Genomic DNA, 21,453 nt, shown 5'->3' on the forward strand with positions numbered 1-21,453 from the left:
CAAGGGCGTTCATCCGGGGGCTACATTCCTTGCATCCTAGAGCGTCAGCCAATAATTCCACACATGTAATGTGTATTGGCAATATAAGCGCCGCGTGGTTGAGCTTGGTGATCCGGGCCGTCACTACGCTCCAGAAGACACGCACCGTATCCAGGGGTCACTTTCATACCAAGTGGTCATCACTCTTCGGTCGATTCCGGTTGGTCCGTTGCTGGCGTGGTGCTCCGGAAGCTCGTGGTGAAGAAACGCCCATTCTGGTGGTCTGATGCCACCTTAATAAACCAAACAGGGACTTGGTGATGCAAGGAAGGACCTGGAAAACACTTGGTTCCCACCAGCCAGCGACGATCATAAGTCGTTGATTGGAAGGATAAAGCGAGGTGATCTATGAGATAGATGAAATGGTCGTTGATGCGGGGTGCGGTGGAATATGAAGCGGAACGGGACGGAGGGAAAAGATTGGGCGGTTGGCTGGGGACAAGCATTGAGCAGGAAACGAGATGGTGAGAGAGGCTGATATGGCCCGTGGAGGCAGAACCACGACCCTCTTTAGCCTAATCGTAGCGCAACCTCAACTTGTCCGAATAGATGAGTTCCTGCGGGGATGCAAGGGCCCGTCATGGCAAGGCCTTCGCTTACTTTTCGAGTGAAGGACAACTTCTTGAAAGTTAAGCCTTGTTTGCTGACAACAAAGGTTGGTCGAAGGGGAGGCAAAGGACAAGTCAAATCCAAGATCTCTCCGGATCAATAGCCAAAACCAGGAGGACTCTCGACCCATTAAGCACAGGCTTTTTTTTTTCTACCAGAGAATCTGGTATGAGTTAAATGGTCGATTAAAATACGGAGCAGAGTCTGAATGTGATGGTCTGTCGAATTAATTGTACGGGCAGGAGAGTCGACGGATGTCTGTAGGTTACGGGGACAGTATGGTGGGGTGGGTGCTTGTGCCAAGGGGTGTGCCTGACCTCATCTGGTTCCGATGCTTGGCGAGGGCTCATCCAGAATCCTGGGATCTGCTCATTTAAAACACAAGCCTCTCATTTTTCTGATGCTTCAAGAGAGAGGTGTGCCAAACGATCCGAGATATCTTCGACCCATGTTGAGAAGCTTGGGCCACCCAATTCAGGGTTTCCCCACGCTGAGCTTTCCCCGCATGTTCAGGGTTGTGCCTGCAGTTTGCACATCCCCACTCCAAAACGCCCCTCTTTCTGTGACGGCATTGATCAGCAGCAGAGCAAGCCACAATGTTGATTATGCACCAAGATCGGCACTGATAAGATGCTTTCCCATCAATGATCTCTGGTTCGGCACCACAATCGACATCGACAACATATCCCCCCCCCTCCCATACCCGTGTCGACGCATGTTGAATTCGTAATGTTGCAATATACAACCCCTCTTGCATCACCCGCCCTGTGCCATGGATAAGGGCTGAACTTCTGCACCCCACCTTCTCAACGGCCATGACCCGCTCGTCGCCGCACACGAATTGAAAGCCTCACATTCCAGTCCGCGACAATCCCCGAGCCCCGCCTCACCTTACCTCCAAACCACCGCTTGACATATTCGGTGACACCACCACAAGTCACCGCCAACCTCCAGCCAACCATGGCACCCCCCAAACCTCACCCTCCTATCTCTACCACCCTGCCCCCACTCCTCCTCGGCACCGCAACCTTCAACCACCAATATGTCTCGGACCCCCTGGCCATGCCCTACCGCGACATCGTCTCCCGCGCCATCTCCCTCGGCGTCAAAGCCTTCGACACATCCCCCTACTACGGCCCTTCCGAAGTCCTCCTCGGCACCGCCCTCGACAGCCTCATGAACCCCACCGCCTCGGCCTCCAACCCCCTCCCCATCCCCCTCGAGCGCGAGTCCATCTTCCTCGTCACAAAAGCAGGGAGGATAGCTGGCGACGAGTTCGACTACTCCCCCACCTGGATCAGATACTCCATCCTGCGAAGTCTTCAGCGCCTGCACACCGAGTACCTCGACCTCGTGTATATGCACGACGTCGAGTTTGTCTCCCCAGACGAGGTCCTAGAAGCGGTGAAGGAGCTCCGGAGGTTGCGAGACGAGGAAGGGCTGGTTCGGTACGTGGGCATCAGCGGGTTTCCAGCCCATGTGTTGGCCAGCTTGGCCGAGATGATTCTGGACAAGACCGGGGAGCCGTTGGATGCGGTGCTAAGTTATGGCCACTTTACGGTGCAGAATCGCAAGTTGGCGTTGCCTTGGGTGGCCGGGCAGACGAGACCAGAAGAGTCATTCTCATCGCCGTTGGCGAGGCTAAAGAGGGCTGGTGTCGAGGTGGTGTTGAATGCGAGCATGCTGGGCATGGGCTTGCTCACCAACCGGGGCATCCCCCTTGATGAGAGGAGCGAGGCCTCTCCGCTGGCGAAGTGGCATCCTTCACTTCCTGAGCTCCGGGGGGCGTGTAAGGAGTTGGCGGGGATTACTGGCACAGCTGGCGAGCGTTTGGAGTCGGTGGCGATTCGGTGGTCGTTGCAGGAGTGGGCGCGCATAGGGGCTGCTGCTGGCGTTGGTGTGCAGGTCCCATCAACTGCTTCCGGCAACGATACCGCCAAAGTGGGTGCTACCGTGTGCGGTGTATCGTCCATTAGCGAGCTTGAAGAGACAGTCGCGGAGTGGAAGGGGGTTCTGTCCAGTCTCGGCCATGCCGTTGACGGGAAGATCGATCCTGCATATGGTAAAGAACGGCAGGACAAGGTACTGCGACTGGTTCAAAACCAGCTGTGGCCAGCGCTTGGTAGATGGATAGATTATGCTTGGGCAAGTCCCGGTCCTGGCTATGTCAACACTCGTCCGGAGGAAGACAAAGGTCGGGTACCGTCTGATTCTATAATGATTGCATACCAGCAACGCCTGGCCACCAGGTCAACCGGAGATGCACAGCCGAAGTAGCACAATCTGATCAGTCTCTTCTTCACGATTGCATCCAGCGAAACCTGGTACATCGGTGGTCTCCAAAAAGGACCTTGTCATTGCTCGTCTACCTGCCGCGTGAGAATACAATGCTTCCAAAAAATGTGAATCCTAGACGAAAACAGCCCCTAAAAGATCAGGTGCTCCAGACTCCATTCCATCACTGACGCCCACTTCCAGTCTGATGCCATAGCAAAAAATGAAAACCCATTCTTTGTGAATGGAAGTTCGCTGACATTGCGAAACGTAACGGGAAAAGGTACAAAGAGGGGGCTAAAAAGGGGCAAACGATGGGTGGGAGAGAAGACGGTGTATGCACAAAAGAAATCCAACACACAGTGTCGCCTCTTCTTCATCTCCCGTTGATGTGTTCTAGGAACCTGCGTCAGCTGCCTCTGGTCGCAGGAGGCCACACCGAATCAGACCGCATAACTATTGCGTGAGTTGGTGAGTGCGCTCCACAGTCGTTGTCTGGTAGCCAAGTTGCTTCGAATCCTCGCCAATCTCGACTGCGGGAGTGTCGGGTGTAACCATCACCTTAGGTGGAAGCGACGGATCCGAAGTGCTGGGCGCTTCTAGGTGCAGTAGCTCCCTCTCGATTTCTTCCCCAGTTTGCTTCTGAGCAGCTCCATTCTGTGCTGCTTCGGCCAACAAGTTTCCTCCGGCTTGTTCTGTCGTAGTCGCCTTTTGTTGGGGCTCTTCCGAGAGTTTGCTCTTCTCCAACTCGATTTGACTCAGTCGCCTTCCGGCGTTCTCGCCCTCTAGACTGACCCCGACCACTTCCGCTAGACTTCTGAAGTTGAGCAAGGGCTCAGTGCTGGCGCTAGGATCACGGTCCCTCTCTTGGCACTCGCCTTCCTCGGTGGCAGAACGACTTTCAAGACTAAGACCGCTTCCGCGCGGATCTTGAGCGGTGGATGGCGATGTAAAGCTGCTAGGTTGGCTGTCAAGGATAGAGGAAGAGATTGAGGAGGCACTGCTCATTTGGCTGAGGTGGGATGGGCCTGCAGGTTGGTGAGTCGCCAGGGCTGGTCGGGAGGCAGCGGTGGCGGAAGAACCATCAGAAGTGATGGGTGTATTGCGGTCTACGGCCTTGCCCTTGTCCTTGGTGTTATCATCACCTGCTGAACCTGACGCAGCTGCAGCAGTCGTTGCCAGCGCATTTGTGACGCTGGCCTCCACACGAAGGTTGCTAGAAGCACTGTTTCCTCGCTTCCTCTCCACGCTCAGACTACTTGCGCTTGCTTGGCTGTTTCCTGCACCGTCATCATAAGGCCCGCCACCCACCTGTGTTGGCTTATTCTCTTCTTTTGTTTTTTGCTTGGCCTTCTCAAGCTCTTCTTTCCGTTTCCGCTCCTCTTCTTCGGCGAGCGACAAACGGATAGCCTCCATGACCATAATCTCCTCGAGCTCTTCAGCGCGCATGCGTGGAGAGACAACGATGCTGGATGTTCCGCCACGATTACCCCGCTGACCTGAGGAGTCGGCATCACCCGCAGGCGTTGCAGAGCCGCTGTCGCCATTGTCTCCCTCGCCGTTATTCTGCCCCCCTGAGGGAGCTCCCGTCGATCCCGAACCGCCCGTGTTTCTTCGCCCAAAACGACTCCGAAACGCCCGACTCTCAGTATTCCCCATCATGAATGCCGCAGTGTGCAAAGCGGTGGCAGCAGCAGCTCGTCTTGCTTGATGAGCACGCGCAGCTTGGAGTTTGGTTGCCCATTCTGGTCGGATACGGTCTGTCAAGATAACATTTGGGCTGGTTGCAGAGAGAGACTGAGTCCTTCGGCGACCCCCGCCAGCAGCCCCCGCGGGGGGCGACAGAGAAGCTGAGTTTACAGAGCTGCTGGACGACATGGCGGTGCTCATGGATGACAGAGCTGCGGGAGCGATAGAATATGCCAGGCCCCGTCTGAAAGGTGGCGGATCGTATGTTACACCGAAATCTGGTTGAGTACAATAGGGGCAGCAGGCGGGCTCTGATACCAACATCCCGGCCGCCTCTTCGGGGTTGTGGTTTGGGTCGTTCTCGTTATGCCCCTCGGGAAAATGCGGATCAGGTCGCTTAATCTGAACGAAGCACTCACTGCAGATAGCCTGTCCACAACACCGCGTCTGGTTGAGATATGGCGGGTAGGTCAGAAAACAGATCGGACACTCGGTGGCATTCTTGTACAGGAACACCTCGATGGGTTGTCCATTGACAAACGGGTCATTGGAAATGTTGATTTCGCGGGGCACAATCTCAGTCGTCGAGCCATTTCGAGAGTTCCCGCCGAGCACGGCGGCGAGAGCTTTGCCACGCGGTCTAAAAGGGGAGCTCGTTCTAGCGGGCTGGCTGGAGATGGGAGAAGGAAGCGCAGAGCCTGGGTTAGACATGCTGTGTTCCGACGTTGTAGACTGGGTACGGCCAGCGATCGGAACCATGAGGCTGTTTATATTCCGGGAGCCTTCCGTATGGTCGTTTGCTGACAGAGGACGGGGAATCAGCTCGTCAGGCGGTACTTCATCGGCAGCTGGAATCGGCAGGCCGCGTGCTGCGGCAATAATTTGAGGTTCTGTCCATTGGTCATCAAGGTCGTTCAAACCTCGCCAGAAAGGGGCGATTTTTCTTTCGATCTAAAGGCATGTCAGTGCTGCTCACAACAGGGACTTGAAAGCCGTATGCTTACCTGCAATTGCCGAACAATCTGCTTGTTGAAGTCTTCGACACCAACGTATGTTCCCATGGTAACGAGAAATCCACCATCGACGTTCTCCTCCTTCATGCTCCGCTCTCTTTCCGCCAACCGCTGGACTCTTTCCCTCTCCAGTCTGCGGGCTTCCCGTTCTTGTTTTGTCTCTCTGCGCTCATGATGATGCTCGCTATGGGAGCTCGAGCCTCCCACCAGGCCTAGGACACCCAAATCGCCGCGGCTCAGCCGATTCCGCCGTCCTGGCGACCTGTCTGCATGTAAAGAACCGGTGACACTCGGCTGAGAGGCGCCGTGGTGGCTGCGGTGGCTTCCATCGCCGCTGCGCGACTCTTTCGTGCTGGCGTTTCCCATGTTGCAGCGGTTGAGGCCTTAGGCCGTCATGCGTATTGGCCGTCTCCCGGTCGTCGCTGGCCGTTTGTCGCAATCTCGCAACGTTGCTTGTAACAACCACGGCTGGCGTTTCTGCAGAGGAGAGCGCCTGGAGATGGTCGGCAGCAGTTCGATGGTGGGGAGTTGTCGATGGATTGTGTTCTGGAGGGCAAATAGCAGTGACGTCGACAAGTCCAAATGATAGGCGCGGACGCTGAGGGGGTAAAGCAGGATCTGGGGGACCTGCGCACATCGACAAGCGGAAACAGGGCGATGGCTCGGGACAGGATCGGCGGAAGGGAGGTATAGATAGTTTGATATTGTAGTGTTCAAAATGCAAGGGAACGTAACTAATTGCGCGAGCAGAGATGAGGTTGACTGTTGTTGTTGCTTTGCTTGGGCCGGATATGGCGGAGGCGGGACGGAAGTTGGCGGTCGGTTGATGGATTCAGTGGGGGAGCACACCCTGACATGACACGTCCCTATTGTGTATCTTGAAGCCTACTGCGAGGCTGAGATATGCGCCGATGAACGGTGGCCTGTCCGGTGGGATGTGCAAGTAGTTACACGATACTCGGGACGCATAGAACGGGCCCCGATGCCAGGCAGTCGGCGAAAACAGGTATCCGTATTATTGGCGAGGCCAGCGATGGCAAGATGACGGGATGGCTGTGATGCTGGGGAATCGATGCCAAGCAATGCCTTCTCCAAAGCCAGGCGGGTGGCCCATGCACCAAAGCGGGAGGTGTCTGAGCACGAGCCACATCCCTCCTCTTATCACCATTTGCTTGCGGCCGCCACATTCCACCACCTCGGTATCTCATCCAAGAGCCTCTCAAGAGATTTTATGTGCGACTGTGAGCATTTTCCAGAGTTTATTTCATCTTGTCTAACAGCCACGAGTACATTCCTTGGGTCGGTAGGTGTTTCAGCCCGAGTTTGGCTGGCCTCATGATGGCTGCCTCATCTCAAGCACAGCGTGAAAGCTGGTGTTATCCTTGAATTATCTTACATACTTGTCGAGAAAATGCCGGATAAGTTTCTCCATGTAACCATATAGAATCACTGAGTTCCAGGTGAACCCCTTTCCTTCAACATTGTGGATGCTTCAGTCGTACGATCATCAAGCTGGACCTTGTTGCCTAATCTGCACTGAGATTAAAACCAAGTCAGAGAGGTTATTTTGACTCCGGTGGCGGATAACAAAAAACTTTGAATGGTATAAACTACGAAATGAATGTAAACTGCACTTCAAATATGTTAGGACGGCCTTGAAGCTATTGGCACGCTCTTAAAGATTGTGTCCAAGGTCAACTCAAGTATGTTGAAGTTTTCGATCAGCCTGCCAGGGCGAATGCAAGCTCTAGAGCTTTTCGAGTGTGTTTTACTCTTCTCCAGTCATGAAGAGCCGACTGCTGCCCACAGGGTATTCACCTTGTGAGTAAAGCATACCTGGTAAGGACTACAGAGCCATGTATATGCATCAAGAGGCAGTTAAGAGGGCCCAGCAGAAGTCAAACACCCCGTTCAATGTTTTGGAAATAGGTAATATCCGGTAAGTATTTAGAGCGTATCTGCTGTCTATCATTCAAGGCCTCACTATCATGTTTCTAGATGTTCTTGCAATCTCTCTGGCACTTGAATTCAGTAGCAGTCTCTATTATTCTCTCTATCTATTATTCTCTCTATCTATTATTCTCTCTATCTTTTATTCTCTCTAGGACGTGAGTGGTACTCCATGGTAAATTTCGATCTGAGTAATGACTTCCTGAGGTTCTCAATAACGATTAAAGATTTACCATGATGATTGCCCACCCACCACGTATCAATTTTCAAATGTCTGAGATTAGGAAGGTATCACGGAATTGGCAAATCGTTTGTCAGTAAAGCACCTGAGTCGCCTACAACTTTTTAAAAGCAGAGAGGTGTATTACTATGTTTCAAGGTCCATTAACTACCTCTCAAGGTACAGTTCGGTACTTTTGCAGTGCCAGTTACCTTTTTTGTCCATGGTGTGCCAGTGTGAATCAAACTAGCGCAATTGCATTCTGTTAGTACATATGGTTTTATTTTCTTAGAGCCACTGTTCTCTCTGGAATGCATAGATCCACAAAACCATTTTGACATCATGTCTATAGATAACCAGAAGTGAACATGAACAACTCGGTCAATATTCACTCTCTTATTCGAACTCGTTGACGATCACGGGCTGCACCGTTGAACGAAGTGCTTAAGATTCATACAGCCAAAAAATCATACAAAAACATCAAACATGTACTTGACACCAGTAACCACTAGACGGTGAGAGAATGAGTGAGCAACAGTGGGGCAGACGACGTTTGGCATCGAGGTATCTGGTCATGTCATGAGGTCATCAACTGTGAAACGTAAAATTTGAATGTGGCAATTCCGAAATCAGAACATGGTGGAGATCAAAGAGATATATGATCTTGCTGTGCATCGCTTACTCAGCGACATCTTGATTAGTACTCTGCCTCGATTATTAGACTGATTTTTCATTGACAACCAAATCAGCGATCGGGTCTGAGCCAACAGGACCAGATGGCACAGTCTTGACATTGTTTGACAGTTTGACTGGGACGCGGTTTCGTACTCGTAATCGGGATCGGGAATCTGACCTCGGAGTGGTCGAGCGAGCATTGAGCGGTCGACAGTACGCGTAAAGCTGGCAGTCCATACGGAGCGGACTAGCCGATATCAACCTGCTTGACACCGGATGTGACAAGTGCACCGACTTCCACAAGACTTCCGATCTTGTAGGGCTGAGCCGGGCCGGACACAGATCAGAGCACGGCGCGGGCCTCTCCCGGAGCCGTTGGGCTGGTGAAATGGTGATATTTGGCATTCCGCGACGTCTTGTCACGGCAGGGCACGGCGGGCTATCGGACTGTTGATGGACCCCGAAAAGTCTGCGAGCCAAGGGGGCTGAGACCGTCAGTGGCCCACATGGATCCCAGCATGTCGGGATACTTTCTTCGGATGGCGTTTGATCCGCAGAAGATATTCGTCCCGTCTAGTCCCGTTCTCTTGCGCCTGGATTGGGGGGATAGAAAACGCCAAGGCCTTCCAAAAGATGAGACCTTTTATTGATCTCTGGGGGTCGGGTGTTCCCCACGTGCTTGAGACAAACAGGCGGGGGTCTCTAGTCAGGACTCAGGGGAACAATGAGGGGCTTGAGTGCGAAAGCGCAAAGACACACAGTCCCGACTTTCACAATGACCGAGCACAGACAGCTGTAGTTTTGAGGGATGATTACTTGTTGGAGGGCATGATGGCAACGTATGCTGACATATTCAGATTGATAAGGGGGCGGAGGTTCTGCTCTGTTTGTGGGGGAGGCAAACACCAACCCTTTTTTTTCCCCCTTGACTGACGGTTGGTGGGGGAGAGAAGCCCAAGAACAAGCTGATGTAACGGACCCACGGTGCAATTTCGCATGCCGGTGAATGGACCAAAAACCCCGCTAACGATATCCACGATCTCACCCGTTGCCTGATCAAGCACTTATCAGGGTTCTGGGGAACGAAAACGAGCCAAAGGGGGCAAGTATCCCCTACACCAGAACATGGCGATACCAAACATTCATGCGTGAGAACAATCCGTCATAGAGATGGCACGATCGACCTCTAAGTCACAGAGAGATTCACGAAGTGTCGGAACCGGCTGCACGGCGCGTAATGCATTACATACGGGAACCGTGTCGGCATCATACACATCGCCAGTTTGTTCTCTCGAAGCCTTGGACGCCCCGGCAAACCCAATGAAGAGACAGCCCACGGCGGGGATCCAGCTCCACAAGGCTCACGCTTTGCTGCCGGGAACTTTCCCTGTGAAGTGGTTACTGGAGCTGGGAGCTGGAAGCTGGGCGAACAACAAGAGAAGAAGAACCCGGAGCGGTGGGCAGGTCTCGCACTGCGTGGTGGGCGCAGACCCCGTTGCCCAGATCTCGACTAGCTCCGCTCGGGCCCTGCGAAGACTCCGTCTGCCCAGACTTGTCACTTTTATAATTCGCGACCCCCGATCGGGGCCAAGCAAAGGTCCTTTTTTTCCAAGTGCAATCGAACCAGACTCGTCGTCGTTGTATTCTGACGCGTCGTGGGACTGTTCGTCTTCTTGTCTCTCGTTCTTTAACTTTTGCCAGTTTCTTGGTGTTATTGGTGTTCTTTGCGCCGTTGCTGCTCTTCGAACTGTACGACTTTCGAAGACTTTGAGTGTTTGCGACTGAGTGATAGACACCGATCTTGTCTCACAGCCCCTTTCGTCAACTGCCACCACCTGGAGACAGCCAACGAACCGACCATGTCCTTTACTGGGGCAGGTTCCTTCGGGAACTACGACCTCACGGCGCAGAGTACCGGAGCGCCACTTGGGCGAACGACGACAAACGACCAGCAGCGGGAGGAGGTTGTGACTGCTGGGGGTTCTTCACCGGGACGGAATGAGAACGACGTGAGCAGGACGAGGGCTACGTCCCTGACTGAGGTGGCCGACAGTGAAGCCGCTATTCGCAATGAGAAGGGCAACATCACCGATGCCGCCGACGAGGATGAGGAAGCCATTGAGGAGGAGCGCCGCCACAGCGCCGTTCTTGCATTGGCGCGCAAGTACACTTCACAGTCGCATTACGGTGTCGAGCCCGGCACCAATGTCTTCGAAGCCGCCCTCCAAGATGAGAACTCGCCCATCAACCCCAATGGGCCCAATTTCAACAGCAAGGCATGGGCAAAGGCCGTCGTGAGCATGATGGACGGCCGGGGCGCCTCTTTCCGGACCAGCGGTGTTGCTTTCCAGCACCTGAACGTCTTCGGCTTCGGCGCGCCCACCGATTATCAGAAGGATGTTGCCAACGTCTGGCTCGAGCTCGTTGGGCTCGCCCGCAAGCTGACCGGCAACAAGGGACGTCGCATTGACATTTTGCGCGATTTCGATGGTGTGGTCGAGAAGGGAGAGATGCTTGTTGTGCTTGGTCCCCCAGGTTCCGGCTGCAGTACCTTTCTCAAGACCATTGCCGGTGACTACAACGGCATCTACATGGATGAGAACTCGTACTTCAACTACCAAGGTATGTGAAATCTGCGCCGATCTGGCCGACAAACACGCCGTGCTAACCAGTGCCTCAGGCATGACTGCCAAGGAGATGCATACGCACCATCGTGGTGAGGCCATCTACACGGCTGAGGTTGACACACATTTCCCCCAGCTTTCAGTTGGCGACACCCTCACTTTTGCTGCCCGCGCCCGCGCGCCCCGCCAACTTCCCCCAGGAGTCTCCAAGAACATATTTGCCCAGCATTTGAGGGATGTTGTGATGGCCATGTTCGGCATCAGCCACACAGTCAACACCCGTGTAGGTAACGAGTACATTCGCGGTGTGTCTGGTGGTGAGCGCAAGCGTGTCACCATTGCCGAGGCTGCCCTGTCTGGTGCCCCTCTTCAGTGCTGGGATAACAGCACAAGAGGTCTCGATAGCGCCAATGCCATCGAGTTCTGCAAGAACCTGAAAATGTCGAGCGACCTTTTCCAGAGCACTTGCTGCGTTTCCATCTACCAGGCTCCCCAGAGCGCATACGACCTTTTCGACAAGGCCCTCGTGCTTTACGAAGGACGTCAGATCTTCTTCGGAAAGGCCAGCGAGGCCCGTCAGTACTTCGAGAGACTCGGCTTCGATTGCCCTTCCCGCCAGACCACCCCCGATTTCTTGACTTCCATGACAAGTCCCCTGGAGCGTGTTGTGCGTCCTGGATGGGAGGACAAGGCTCCCCGCACACCCGATGAGTTCGCTGCCGCCTGGAAGAAGAGCCCCGAGTACCAGGCTCTGCAGGCCCAGATCGAAGCCTACAAGGCGTCGCATCCCATCAACGGTCCCGATGCTGAAGCTTTCCGTGCGTCCAAGCAGGCCCAGCAGGCCAAGAGTCAGCGTGTCAAGTCGCCCTTCACCCTCTCCTACATGCAGCAGATTCAGCTGTGCCTCTGGAGAGGTTGGAAGCGCCTGACCGGTGATCCTAGTCTGAGCATCGGTGCTCTGGTTGGAAACACCATCATGGCTCTCATCATCTCCAGTATCTTCTACAACCTCCAACCCACAACGGACAGCTTCTACCAGCGTGGCGCTTTGCTCTTCTTCGCTTGTCTTATGAACGCCTTCTCCAGTGCTCTCGAAATTCTCACTCTCTACTCGCAACGTCCCATTGTCGAAAAACACAAGGCGTACGCTCTTTACCACCCATCTGCTGAAGCCATCGCCTCGATGCTGTGCGATTTGCCATACAAGATTGCCAACACCCTCGTCTTCAACCTGACCTTGTACTTCATGACGAATCTGCGTCGGGAAGCGGGCGCTTTCTTCTTTTTCCTGCTGTTCTCGTTCTTCACTGTCCTGGTCATGTCCATGATCTTCCGGACAATTGCCAGCTCCACAAGAACGCTCTCGCAGGCCATGGTTCCCGCCGCCGCCATCATTCTCGCCTTGGTCATCTTCACTGGTTTCGTCATCCCCATTGATTACATGCCTGGATGGTGCCGCTGGATCAACTACATCGATCCCCTGGCCTATTCCTTCGAGTCTCTGATGGTCAACGAATTCCACGGTCGGAATTTCACTTGCACCCAGTTTGTGCCTAACCTCATGATTCCTGGTTATGGTGACATTAGCCCGGCCAACCGCGCTTGCTCCGCCATCGGTTCCATTGCTGGCTCATCTGTTGTCAATGGCGACGACTACATCAACTCGGCTTTCAGGTACTACGTATCTCATAAGTGGCGCAACTTTGGTATCTTGCTCGCCTTCATCGCCTTCTTCACCACCACCTACATGCTTGCGGCTGAGACAGTCTCTGCTGCCAAGAGCAAGGGTGAGGTCTTGCTCTTCCGTCGCGGCCACAAGCCTGCGTCCTTCAAGGAGAACAAGGGTGATGCCGAATCTGGCGGTGTCGCTGTTGCTGGACCTGTTGCTAAGGCGGCTGCTGGGTACCAGTCCGATAAGGAGAGTGGCAACATCCAGGGCTCGACTAGTGTTTTCCATTGGAACAACGTCTGCTACGAGGTCAAGGTCAAGAAGGAGACTCGCCAGATCCTGAACAATGTGGACGGATGGGTGAAGCCCGGTACTCTCACGGCTCTCATGGGTGTCTCCGGCGCTGGCAAGACCACTCTTCTCGACTGCTTGGCTGACCGAACCTCCATGGGTGTTATCACGGGAGAAATGCTTGTTGATGGCCTTCCCAGAGACGCTTCTTTCCAGCGCAAGACCGGCTACGTTCAGCAACAGGATCTTCATCTTCAAACTACCACCGTTCGCGAGGCCTTGAACTTTAGCGCTCTCCTTCGTCAACCCGCGCACGTCCCCCGAGAAGAGAAGCTCGCTTATGTTGATGAGGTTATCAAGCTTTTGGAAATGGAGGAATACGCTGACGCCATCATCGGTGTCCCTGGCGAAGGTCTCAACGTTGAACAGCGCAAGCGTCTTACTATCGGTGTCGAACTTGCTGCCAAGCCCCCTCTGCTCCTCTTCGTTGATGAGCCTACCTCCGGTCTCGACAGTCAAACATCTTGGGCCATTTTGGATCTTCTCGAGAAGCTCACCAAGAGCGGACAAGCCATTCTCTGCACTATTCATCAGCCCTCGGCCATGCTCTTCCAGCGCTTCGACAGACTCTTGTTTCTGGCCAAGGGTGGCAGGACTGTGTACTTTGGCGATATCGGCGAAAACTCCAAGACCATGACTTCCTACTTTGAGCGCAATGGTGGTTTCCCTTGCCCTGCTGACGCCAACCCCGCTGAGTGGATGTTGGAGGTTATCGGTGCTGCCCCTGGAAGTGTTACCAATGTCGACTGGCACCAGGCCTGGCGCGAGAGTCCCGAGTATGCTGCCGTCCAGGAAGAGCTTCAGCGTCTCAAGGCCCAGGCCAAGCCCTCTGATGCCCTCGCCACCGACGATGGAAGTTATCGTGAGTTCGCTGCTCCCTTCGGCGAGCAACTCCGCAGTGTCACCCATCGTGTCTTCCAGCAATACTGGCGCACTCCCACCTACATTTATTCCAAGGCCATTCTCTGCCTCATCGTCTCGCTCTTCATCGGCTTCGTTTTTTTCAAAGCTCCCAACACCATCCAGGGTCTCCAGAACCAGATGTTTGCCATCTTCAACATTCTCACCGTCTTCGGCCAGCTCGTACAGCAGACTATGCCTCACTTCGTCGTCCAACGCTCCTTGTATGAGGTCCGCGAGCGTCCCTCCAAAGTCTACAGCTGGAAGGTCTTTATGCTCTCGCAGATCATTGTTGAGCTCCCCTGGAACACCCTCATGGCCGCTCTGATGTTCGTCACCTGGTACTACCCCGTCGGGCTTGATGCAAACGCTGCCGCCGCCGGCCAGACTGCCGAGCGTGGCGCTCTCATGTTCCTGCTCCTGGTCGCCTTCATGCTGTTCACCTCCACCTTCACTGATTTCATCATTGCTGGTTTTGAGACGGCCGAAGCAGGCGGCAACATCGCCAACTTGCTCTTCAGTTTGTGCTTGATCTTCTGCGGTGTCCTGGCTACCCCTGAAACCATGCCCAGGTTCTGGATCTTCATGTATCGCGTCAGTCCCTTCACGTACCTTGTCAGCGCCATGCTGTCCACCGCTGTCGCCAACTCCGAAGTCGTCTGCGCTGCCAATGAGTTGCAGAAGTTTGCGCCCCCCTCGGGTCAAACTTGCTTCGAGTACCTCGAATCCTACATGGAGATTGCCGGTGGTTATCTCACCAACCCCAACAGCACCGACATGTGCTCATTCTGCACCATCAAGGACACCAACGTGTTCCTTGCTCAGGTCGGCGCCAACTATGACGACAGATGGCGCAACTTTGGGTATGTGATTCGACTCTCTCTTCATTCTTTTCATGTTCAGCCAGCTAATCTTGTTCCCTTTGCAGTATCCTCTGGGCCTTCATCATCTTCAACATCTTCGCTGCTCTCGGTGTATACTGGCTCGTTCGTGTACCCAAGAAGAAGCTCGGTGCCAAGGCGAAGAAGGAGTAGATCGGTCTTCTCCTGCGACCCACGAAAAAGACGCAACAAAAATTTTCAGCCAAGTAACGAAGACGACGAAAACGATGATGCTTGGGTGAGGTGGTACGAGTTCGTCTTTCGTTGTCATAACACGATGCGCATCTTGTCCCCACACCTCCCGTCATCATGATCTCCCCTCCACACCGGCATCGAGGCAAAGTCCGCTTTTGCTCTTGATATCTTGCGACTTGTTTTTGCTTCGCCCCTGCTTAATCCTGGTCTCACCAGACACCAAAGCATTTACACCATCTTGTCCTCATAACCACCGTCTCGCAAGCAGCACATAGCAGACGCACATACACCCACACACATACAAAGCGATCGGATACCAAATGTACATTTCTTGCATCTTCACTGTCCTTGTTTCTCTCTTATTTTTTTATATAATGTCTAAAAGAATAGAACTCCTTTTCGTATTGGGTCAAACCTAGGAAGGGAGGCAGCCATTGATGAGCCTCATGGCAAAGCGGGTCGTTTATATTGCATTTCCAGTTTGGAATTTGCTTTCTTGTACATAAATCCTGGATTTGGTTTGCTTTTTGTCTTGTCTATAGCACAATGCCCCTATTGTACATGGACAGTAACGACAGTCAAAAGGGAAAATGGGTCATGATAGAAGTGGATGAATCAATATGATACCAATTTATTTTGATATTGCTTTCTTTGCGTGCTTGTGCTAGGAGTCTTAGTGCTCATGGAATGATAATGTGTCACTGAATTAAGACTGTGCTTATTTGTTTCCGGTAACTAATAATACAACCATTTGACGCTGACACGTCCCTTACAACCGGGACCTTAAAGAAAGCTGATTCCAACACCAACCTGCAGTCCCTTTCTCCCCTTCTCCTCTCTCCTCAGCACAAGCGGCAGGCTAAAGTTGAGCTCAAATCTTGCCATAGGATGGGCATACACCAGCCCAAACCCAGCAGCCACACTCGGCAGCCCGTTCCCAAGCTGCCCAACAGCAGAGGCCACACCTTCAAACACCTTCTTTGGCTCCATGGCCAACACCCGCCCATTTTCCCCTGTGGCCACCCTCTTTTGAAGCGCCACCATTCGGCCACCATTGGCAAAGAGCTGGAATCTCAACGGCGAGTCCGCACCCAGACGAGGAAGAGGAAACATCATGTTCACGCTCCCAGCAGCGAAAACGTCACCACCGACGGAATCAGCGCCGTCATGGGGGCCGAGACCGCCGAGCTTGAATCCGCGGACGTCAGCAGGGCCGCCAAGTTGGAACCGGTCGTTGATGCGGCTTGGACAAGCTGGAGCGGCAGGGTTGTAGCCCAATGCTAGGGGGTAGAGAAGACCAACACGGACACCCCCGCCGATGGAAACACCTGATTTGACCTGCGAGCCGGGGAGGGATAATGGGATAGCACCGGACGTTTCGAGCTCGGTTTTGGCAAAGGCCACATCACCGCTTAGGGGTCCCCAGCCGGCGAGCTCGGAGGTGGTCTTGAGGAGATAGCCGCTTTGGGGGAGCATGGGGTTGTCTCGGCGGTCGAGAGTGTATGTGTGGCCTATTGAGGACTTGACGGAGTCACCTGCGTCGGCCCGAACGGTGGGGGAAGCCTTGGGGGCCAGGCCGGTCAACTGTCTCCATACCCCGTTGTACGTGACGGTGTGGGTAGCTTTGCTGTCGCTCAACCATGAGAGCTTAAGGCTGCCACCTGTGAGGTGTTCGTCATGGGATGCCCACGGCTTTTGTGTTGATGAGCGGAGAGCGTCCAAGGCCAGCCGTATGTCTGGGTTGGCGTTTAATGGGGTGGAGAAGCTGGCGTTGTAGGCTGATCTGGTGCGTGTGCCGGTACTGGCGTTGATGGACAAAGTCTCGGCACCACCAAAGATGTTTCGGAATACACCATTGGTGTAAGCGGAGCCTTCTGCATTGCCAAAGTCGGTGCCGGCGGTGAATACCAGTCTGGATTTCTCCTTGACGTTAATGGCAATGTCCAGCTCTGTCCTGTTGGGAGGAGCATCAGGCCGGTTGGCCTCGGAAATGAATGCCCCGAAACCGTCCTCTTTGAAGATATCTACGTGAAGGTCATGTTAGGCATGGTTCTGAGTTCTTGATGAAGAGGCACAGACGCACCAAAACGGGAGAGCCGCCGGGTAGCGGCACCAACACGCTCCAAGCTCTCGCCGAGGGTCGAGGATAAGTTTTCGGGGCCCTCCACAAGAGGCTTGAATATATGATCGAGAATAGACCGGCGTGTATTTGAGGCGCCGTGCACTTCAATGGAGTTGATAGCAGCAGGGGTGAGAAGGTGCTCATCGAGCTGTGCGTGAGGGAGTGCTGTTAGTGACCCTGAGACAGTAAATTAAGCAGCCAAGAGCGCCGAAAGCAAATGTCTTGTACCATGTTCGATTTGCTATCGTAGGCCTGGTGTTGTGAAGGAACGGCGGCCTATGTGTGAGATTGGTGTGTTAATAGTCTTCATCCAGAGTCCCAGAGTCCGGCTGGCCAAACAGTAGAATGCCATTCTCTTGTAAACTTACACCGCTGCTGCCGGAGCCGAGAGAGGCTCCCATGTTGTGAGTGAGGCTTGCTGTCACTGGTTTCGGAAGCTCTTCAGTGAGAGTCCTGGATTGGATTGGACAAGGGTCCGTGGGAATGGGGCGCTCGAAACGGATCCACTTTAATCTTGGCTTCGGTGCATCGCTGACGTAAGAAGGCGCAGGCCCCACTTCCTTTGATTCCTTCCATTCACCTTTGGGACCGGTGGGCCTGTCAGCCGCAACCCTCTCTTTGCCTTCGCCCTCCAACCTTGATTTCGTCACCCACGCTGCCACAGGCCTTTTATCCCCAGCCAACGTCCAGCGCATTCAACACTCTGCGCGCCCCCCTCTCTCTACAGTTTGGGCTGTTTCAGCAACTACACTGTCTCTCTCTCAGCGCACCGTCACCGCCCGCCCGATCAGCCACGTCCCTCATTCCTCGTTCAGATGGCCAGTCGTGCAGCGCACAAGCGCGTAAGTGTCTCTCTCGGTCCTCCTGGCCTGGCCACATGTCTGTCGTTCGTGGGGGAAATGTCTGACTTGTTCCTCTTATCCAGTTGACGCGCGAATACAAGAGCATCTCTGAAAACCCACCTCCGTACATCCAAGCCCACCCCTCGGAAACCAATATCCTGGAGTAGGAACCGCCTCTCCCCCGCGCAAACACAAGAACGGCTACTGACCAGCTTCTCTTACAGGTGGCACTATGTTATCACCGGTCCTGAGGACACCCCCTACCATGGCGGCCAGTACTGGGGAACCCTGATTTTCCCTCCCAACTACCCCTTTGCCCCACCAGCGATCCGTATGCACACCCCCTCCGGCCGGTTCCAACCGTCAAGCCGTCTCTGTCTTTCCATCTCGGATTTCCACCCACGATCATTCAATCCGGCCTGGGAGGTATCGACCATTCTGATCGGCCTGCTTTCGTTCATGACATCGGAGGAGATGACCACTGGGTCGGTGTCGGCTACCGAGGCCGAGAGGAGGATGTATGCCGCGCGATCTCGGTGGTGGAACTCGACAGGGGGCGGCTCGCACTTGAAAAGAGACAGCAAGGCTGGTAAAGGCAACATCAAGGCCGGGGATGGCGGTCTCAAGTTCAAGTCGGAATGGCCAGAAATTGACGCTGAAAACTGGGCGTGGATGCGAGAAAACAAGATTGATACGGCTACGGGGATGAAGATGGTTGAGGCGAACCCTGCTTCTTGTGGGCCCCAGCTCGGTATTGCTACCGGGAGCGGCCACCAAGCCCATGCGGTGGTGGATGCTGTCATTCAGCAACGAGAAGCAGGGCAAGGTTGGCTTCGCAACAACAAGATGTTGGTGGTTGGAGGCATCATCTTTATTTATGTTCTGATTGCACGGCTACTAGGTGAGGGCACTCCATGAGTCTTGCAAAGAGGTTGGCGAGTTGGATGTTGGTTCGGGAATGCAGCGAGGGCCATTTAGGCAAGGAGGATGGTCTCTTTAACACTGGATTACCATGTTTTTTAACTGGGTTTCCTCATCTTGGGCCAAGGAGTTATGTTTCTCATTAGGCTTTGCTCAAACTGTACTTCTATGCGGGAAATGGAAGGGTTTCTAGGCTTTCTGCTCGGCACATTTCGGCGGTATGTTCATTTGTAATATGGCTTTCAGCAAAGTAAACAACACACAAATACGTAAGGCAGTTGTTGGTAGTGTATCTAAAGATCATACCATTCTTTTCTACCGAGGACCTGGCGCTCCAAACAAACGTGGTACATTCTGTGGAACATGAAGTTCAGCCCTGTGGAGCAGTGAACACCAGGTGTGGAGCATCGGTTGAACAGGAAGAGTTCTAGTCCTACCCAGATTCTTGGCCCCAACTTCACTCAAACAAAGACGCTGGCAGCAAGTGGGAGAAAAGACGACTTCTGATGTTTTAATTGAACAACTTGTTCTTCACCCTACTCAACACCCCTCCAGACTTGTCCTCCCGCGGGTGGTACGGACCAACCTCGAAACCCCACTCATTTACCTTTTCACATGTGCACAGCTTCCTGTTGACCTTGAAACCATCTTCATCGTGTGGTCCATAGCGGGTATCAACATGGAAACATTCGCAAAGCCCGATAGTTCAGGCCATGCGTGTGATTCGTGCCGCAGTCACAGCATTTCACCCTGGTAGAGCGTAGCCACTCGGGGGACAGCTCCTGGCCACCAATGATGCGAAAGACCTTGGCTTTTGGCCGGATCTGTGCTACCGACAAACTCTGTATTCTTGGTCTCCTTGTAAGGCGTCTGTGTAGATTTCCTGCATTCTTTGCAAGGGTCGCCCTCTCTACGTTTGGGATTGTTGAGATTGGTCCAGCCGTAGATCTCATTGTGGTGGTACTTTGCTGGATCCTTAGGGTCGTTGTGTCTCCGATAGAGACGGCTGGAGATGTAGGTTCCCAAGACTCTGTCCATGGCTGATGTTGTGATGATGTTTGCTTATGGCTGAATACGTGGGTGACTAGGTATGGGTATTGAATGTCCACGCCGTTGAGAAAATAGATGCGGGTTCCAAACAAGAGAAGCAGAGATTTACATTTCGTACAAGATTGAAAGCCATCGCTCATACTTCGTGTTTGATTCAAACAAGGCACCTGTTCGCTAATCTTTGTTCCTGCTATCGCCTTCTGGACATGGCCACCAGTCCCCGATGCCCAACTGGAAGCTCAACAAGACAATGCCGCTGAGTCATGCTTCAAATCATGGGCATGATGTACCATATCTATTGACTCAGGCATTCCTGTAGAGGTATCTCATATACTCAATAGCCCTGCGAACAGCATTTAGCAACTAATTCCCAAGTTGATTTGTAAAGAGCAGCTTATTATTTCTCCACCGCAGGTCGTCCCTCAAATAGGCTGACCTGTGGAGCAGGAACTGTCTTATCATTAGAGGTGTTAGCCAAACTAAGCCCATCCCGGACATAAAGCACCTGGCTTACACGTAATATTGTCGCACCCGGAGTTCCTAACTTCTTCTGGGCCTGGAATAATAATAGAGCGAACGAGAAATATACTCTGTAATATAATCTCTATTGATTGTGCTATCGGCCCCACCACGGAGCCCACTCGTCTGAAATGAGCAGTCAACATGGACATTTCACAACAGAAGAGGGTACGGGACATACACTCGGCCGGTGCCCATAAAGGAGTGCATTCAATAGGATTACTCTTCCATTTGGACCTCGAGACTTCCTAACATTGTCATCCCATATATTGCCCTAAACGAGAACTGGCGTGACTTGCGTCATTGGCCCCAGAAGCCGGCCAACAACTCCGTTGAGCATTGATTGCCTGACAGAGGGTATTGAACCTAGGGCTGGTACGGCCATGGACTCTCTTCTCTTGCTCAATGGTTTGCCTCAGGCTCTCCTTGAAGCAGACGGCCCAGCTGTCATGCATTGTGCCCCATTGCTCTAATGTGCCATCTTATCGGATGTTCTGAGATCCAAACGTGCCGGTTATGGCTGAAGGCTGTCTACCTCTCGTTCTCCGATGAAGTGAGAGGATAACCGGAATAAGCCGGGCTTTGCTGGGTATTTTTGTCGGTGATCGGCGTCCACTCGCTGACTGCACTCCATCTTCTTCCACCACCCCACCTATATCGAAAGTGGTCAAGCGGTCTTGGTATATGCTGCGGTATCAAGTTTAGCAACTATCTTGCAGCATGGTACATGGCCCGGATCACATCTCCGGCGTTTTTCTCGTCACAGAACGCCAGATGACATTTTCTACGTCGCAGATCGAGGCCCCTGTATCGTAGCACACCGTCAACCTGAGCGAGATGCTTTGAGGTAGAAATTGCCATTAGTACCCGGGAAGAGCCGGGACAAGTCTTGATATTTGGTGAGCGTGAT

The 21,453-nt window shown here is 53.4% G+C and overlaps 6 protein-coding genes across 6 annotated transcripts; 3 read left to right on the plus strand and 3 right to left on the minus strand.

The window, feature by feature from the left end:
- Positions 1–1,608: 1,608 nt before the first annotated feature.
- On the plus strand, positions 1,609–2,925 carry QC764_409770 (uncharacterized protein; the record flags this gene model as incomplete). The annotated part of the gene is made up of 1 exon (XM_062947262.1): positions 1,609–2,925. One exon carries the CDS (start codon positions 1,609–1,611, stop codon positions 2,923–2,925), a length of 1,317 nt encoding a protein of 438 aa, XP_062800250.1.
- A 453-nt stretch (positions 2,926–3,378) lies between these two features.
- Positions 3,379–6,696, minus strand: SIP5 (SNF1-interacting protein; the record flags this gene model as incomplete). The annotated part of the gene is made up of 2 exons (XM_062947263.1): positions 5,616–6,696; positions 3,379–5,562 (listed from the first exon to the last, which is right to left on the minus strand). Exons 1-2 carry the CDS (start codon positions 5,988–5,990, stop codon positions 3,379–3,381), a joined length of 2,559 nt encoding a protein of 852 aa, XP_062800251.1. The 5' UTR covers positions 5,991–6,696.
- A 2,286-nt stretch (positions 6,697–8,982) lies between these two features.
- On the plus strand, positions 8,983–15,726 carry CDR1 (Multidrug resistance protein). Its single transcript, XM_062947276.1, has 3 exons — positions 8,983–11,091; positions 11,150–14,876; positions 14,942–15,726. Exons 1-3 carry the CDS (start codon positions 10,329–10,331, stop codon positions 15,045–15,047), a joined length of 4,596 nt encoding a protein of 1,531 aa, XP_062800252.1. The 5' UTR covers positions 8,983–10,328; the 3' UTR covers positions 15,048–15,726.
- A 13-nt stretch (positions 15,727–15,739) lies between these two features.
- Positions 15,740–17,840, minus strand: QC764_409930 (uncharacterized protein). The gene is made up of 4 exons (XM_062947275.1): positions 17,580–17,840; positions 17,440–17,487; positions 17,173–17,359; positions 15,740–17,113 (listed from the first exon to the last, which is right to left on the minus strand). Exons 1-4 carry the CDS (start codon positions 17,610–17,612, stop codon positions 15,873–15,875), a joined length of 1,509 nt encoding a protein of 502 aa, XP_062800253.1. The 5' UTR covers positions 17,613–17,840; the 3' UTR covers positions 15,740–15,872.
- UBC6 (Ubiquitin-conjugating enzyme E2 6) lies at positions 17,780–19,293 on the plus strand. The gene is made up of 3 exons (XM_062947274.1): positions 17,780–18,053; positions 18,137–18,216; positions 18,278–19,293. The coding sequence occupies exons 1-3, from the start codon at positions 18,027–18,029 to the stop codon at positions 18,969–18,971; spliced, it is 801 nt and encodes a 266-aa protein (XP_062800254.1). The 5' UTR covers positions 17,780–18,026; the 3' UTR covers positions 18,972–19,293.
- Positions 19,294–19,709: 416 nt separating this feature from the next.
- Positions 19,710–20,012, minus strand: QC764_0064020 (uncharacterized protein; the record flags this gene model as incomplete). Its single annotated transcript, XM_062940544.1, has 1 exon — positions 19,710–20,012. The coding sequence occupies one exon, from the start codon at positions 20,010–20,012 to the stop codon at positions 19,710–19,712; it is 303 nt and encodes a 100-aa protein (XP_062800255.1).
- Between the last annotated feature and the right edge of the window lie 1,441 nt (positions 20,013–21,453).

The sequence above is a fragment of the Podospora pseudoanserina genome, chromosome 4, assembly GCF_035222485.1.
Source record: "Podospora pseudoanserina strain CBS 124.78 chromosome 4, whole genome shotgun sequence".
NCBI lineage: Eukaryota > Fungi > Ascomycota > Sordariomycetes > Sordariales > Podosporaceae > Podospora > Podospora pseudoanserina.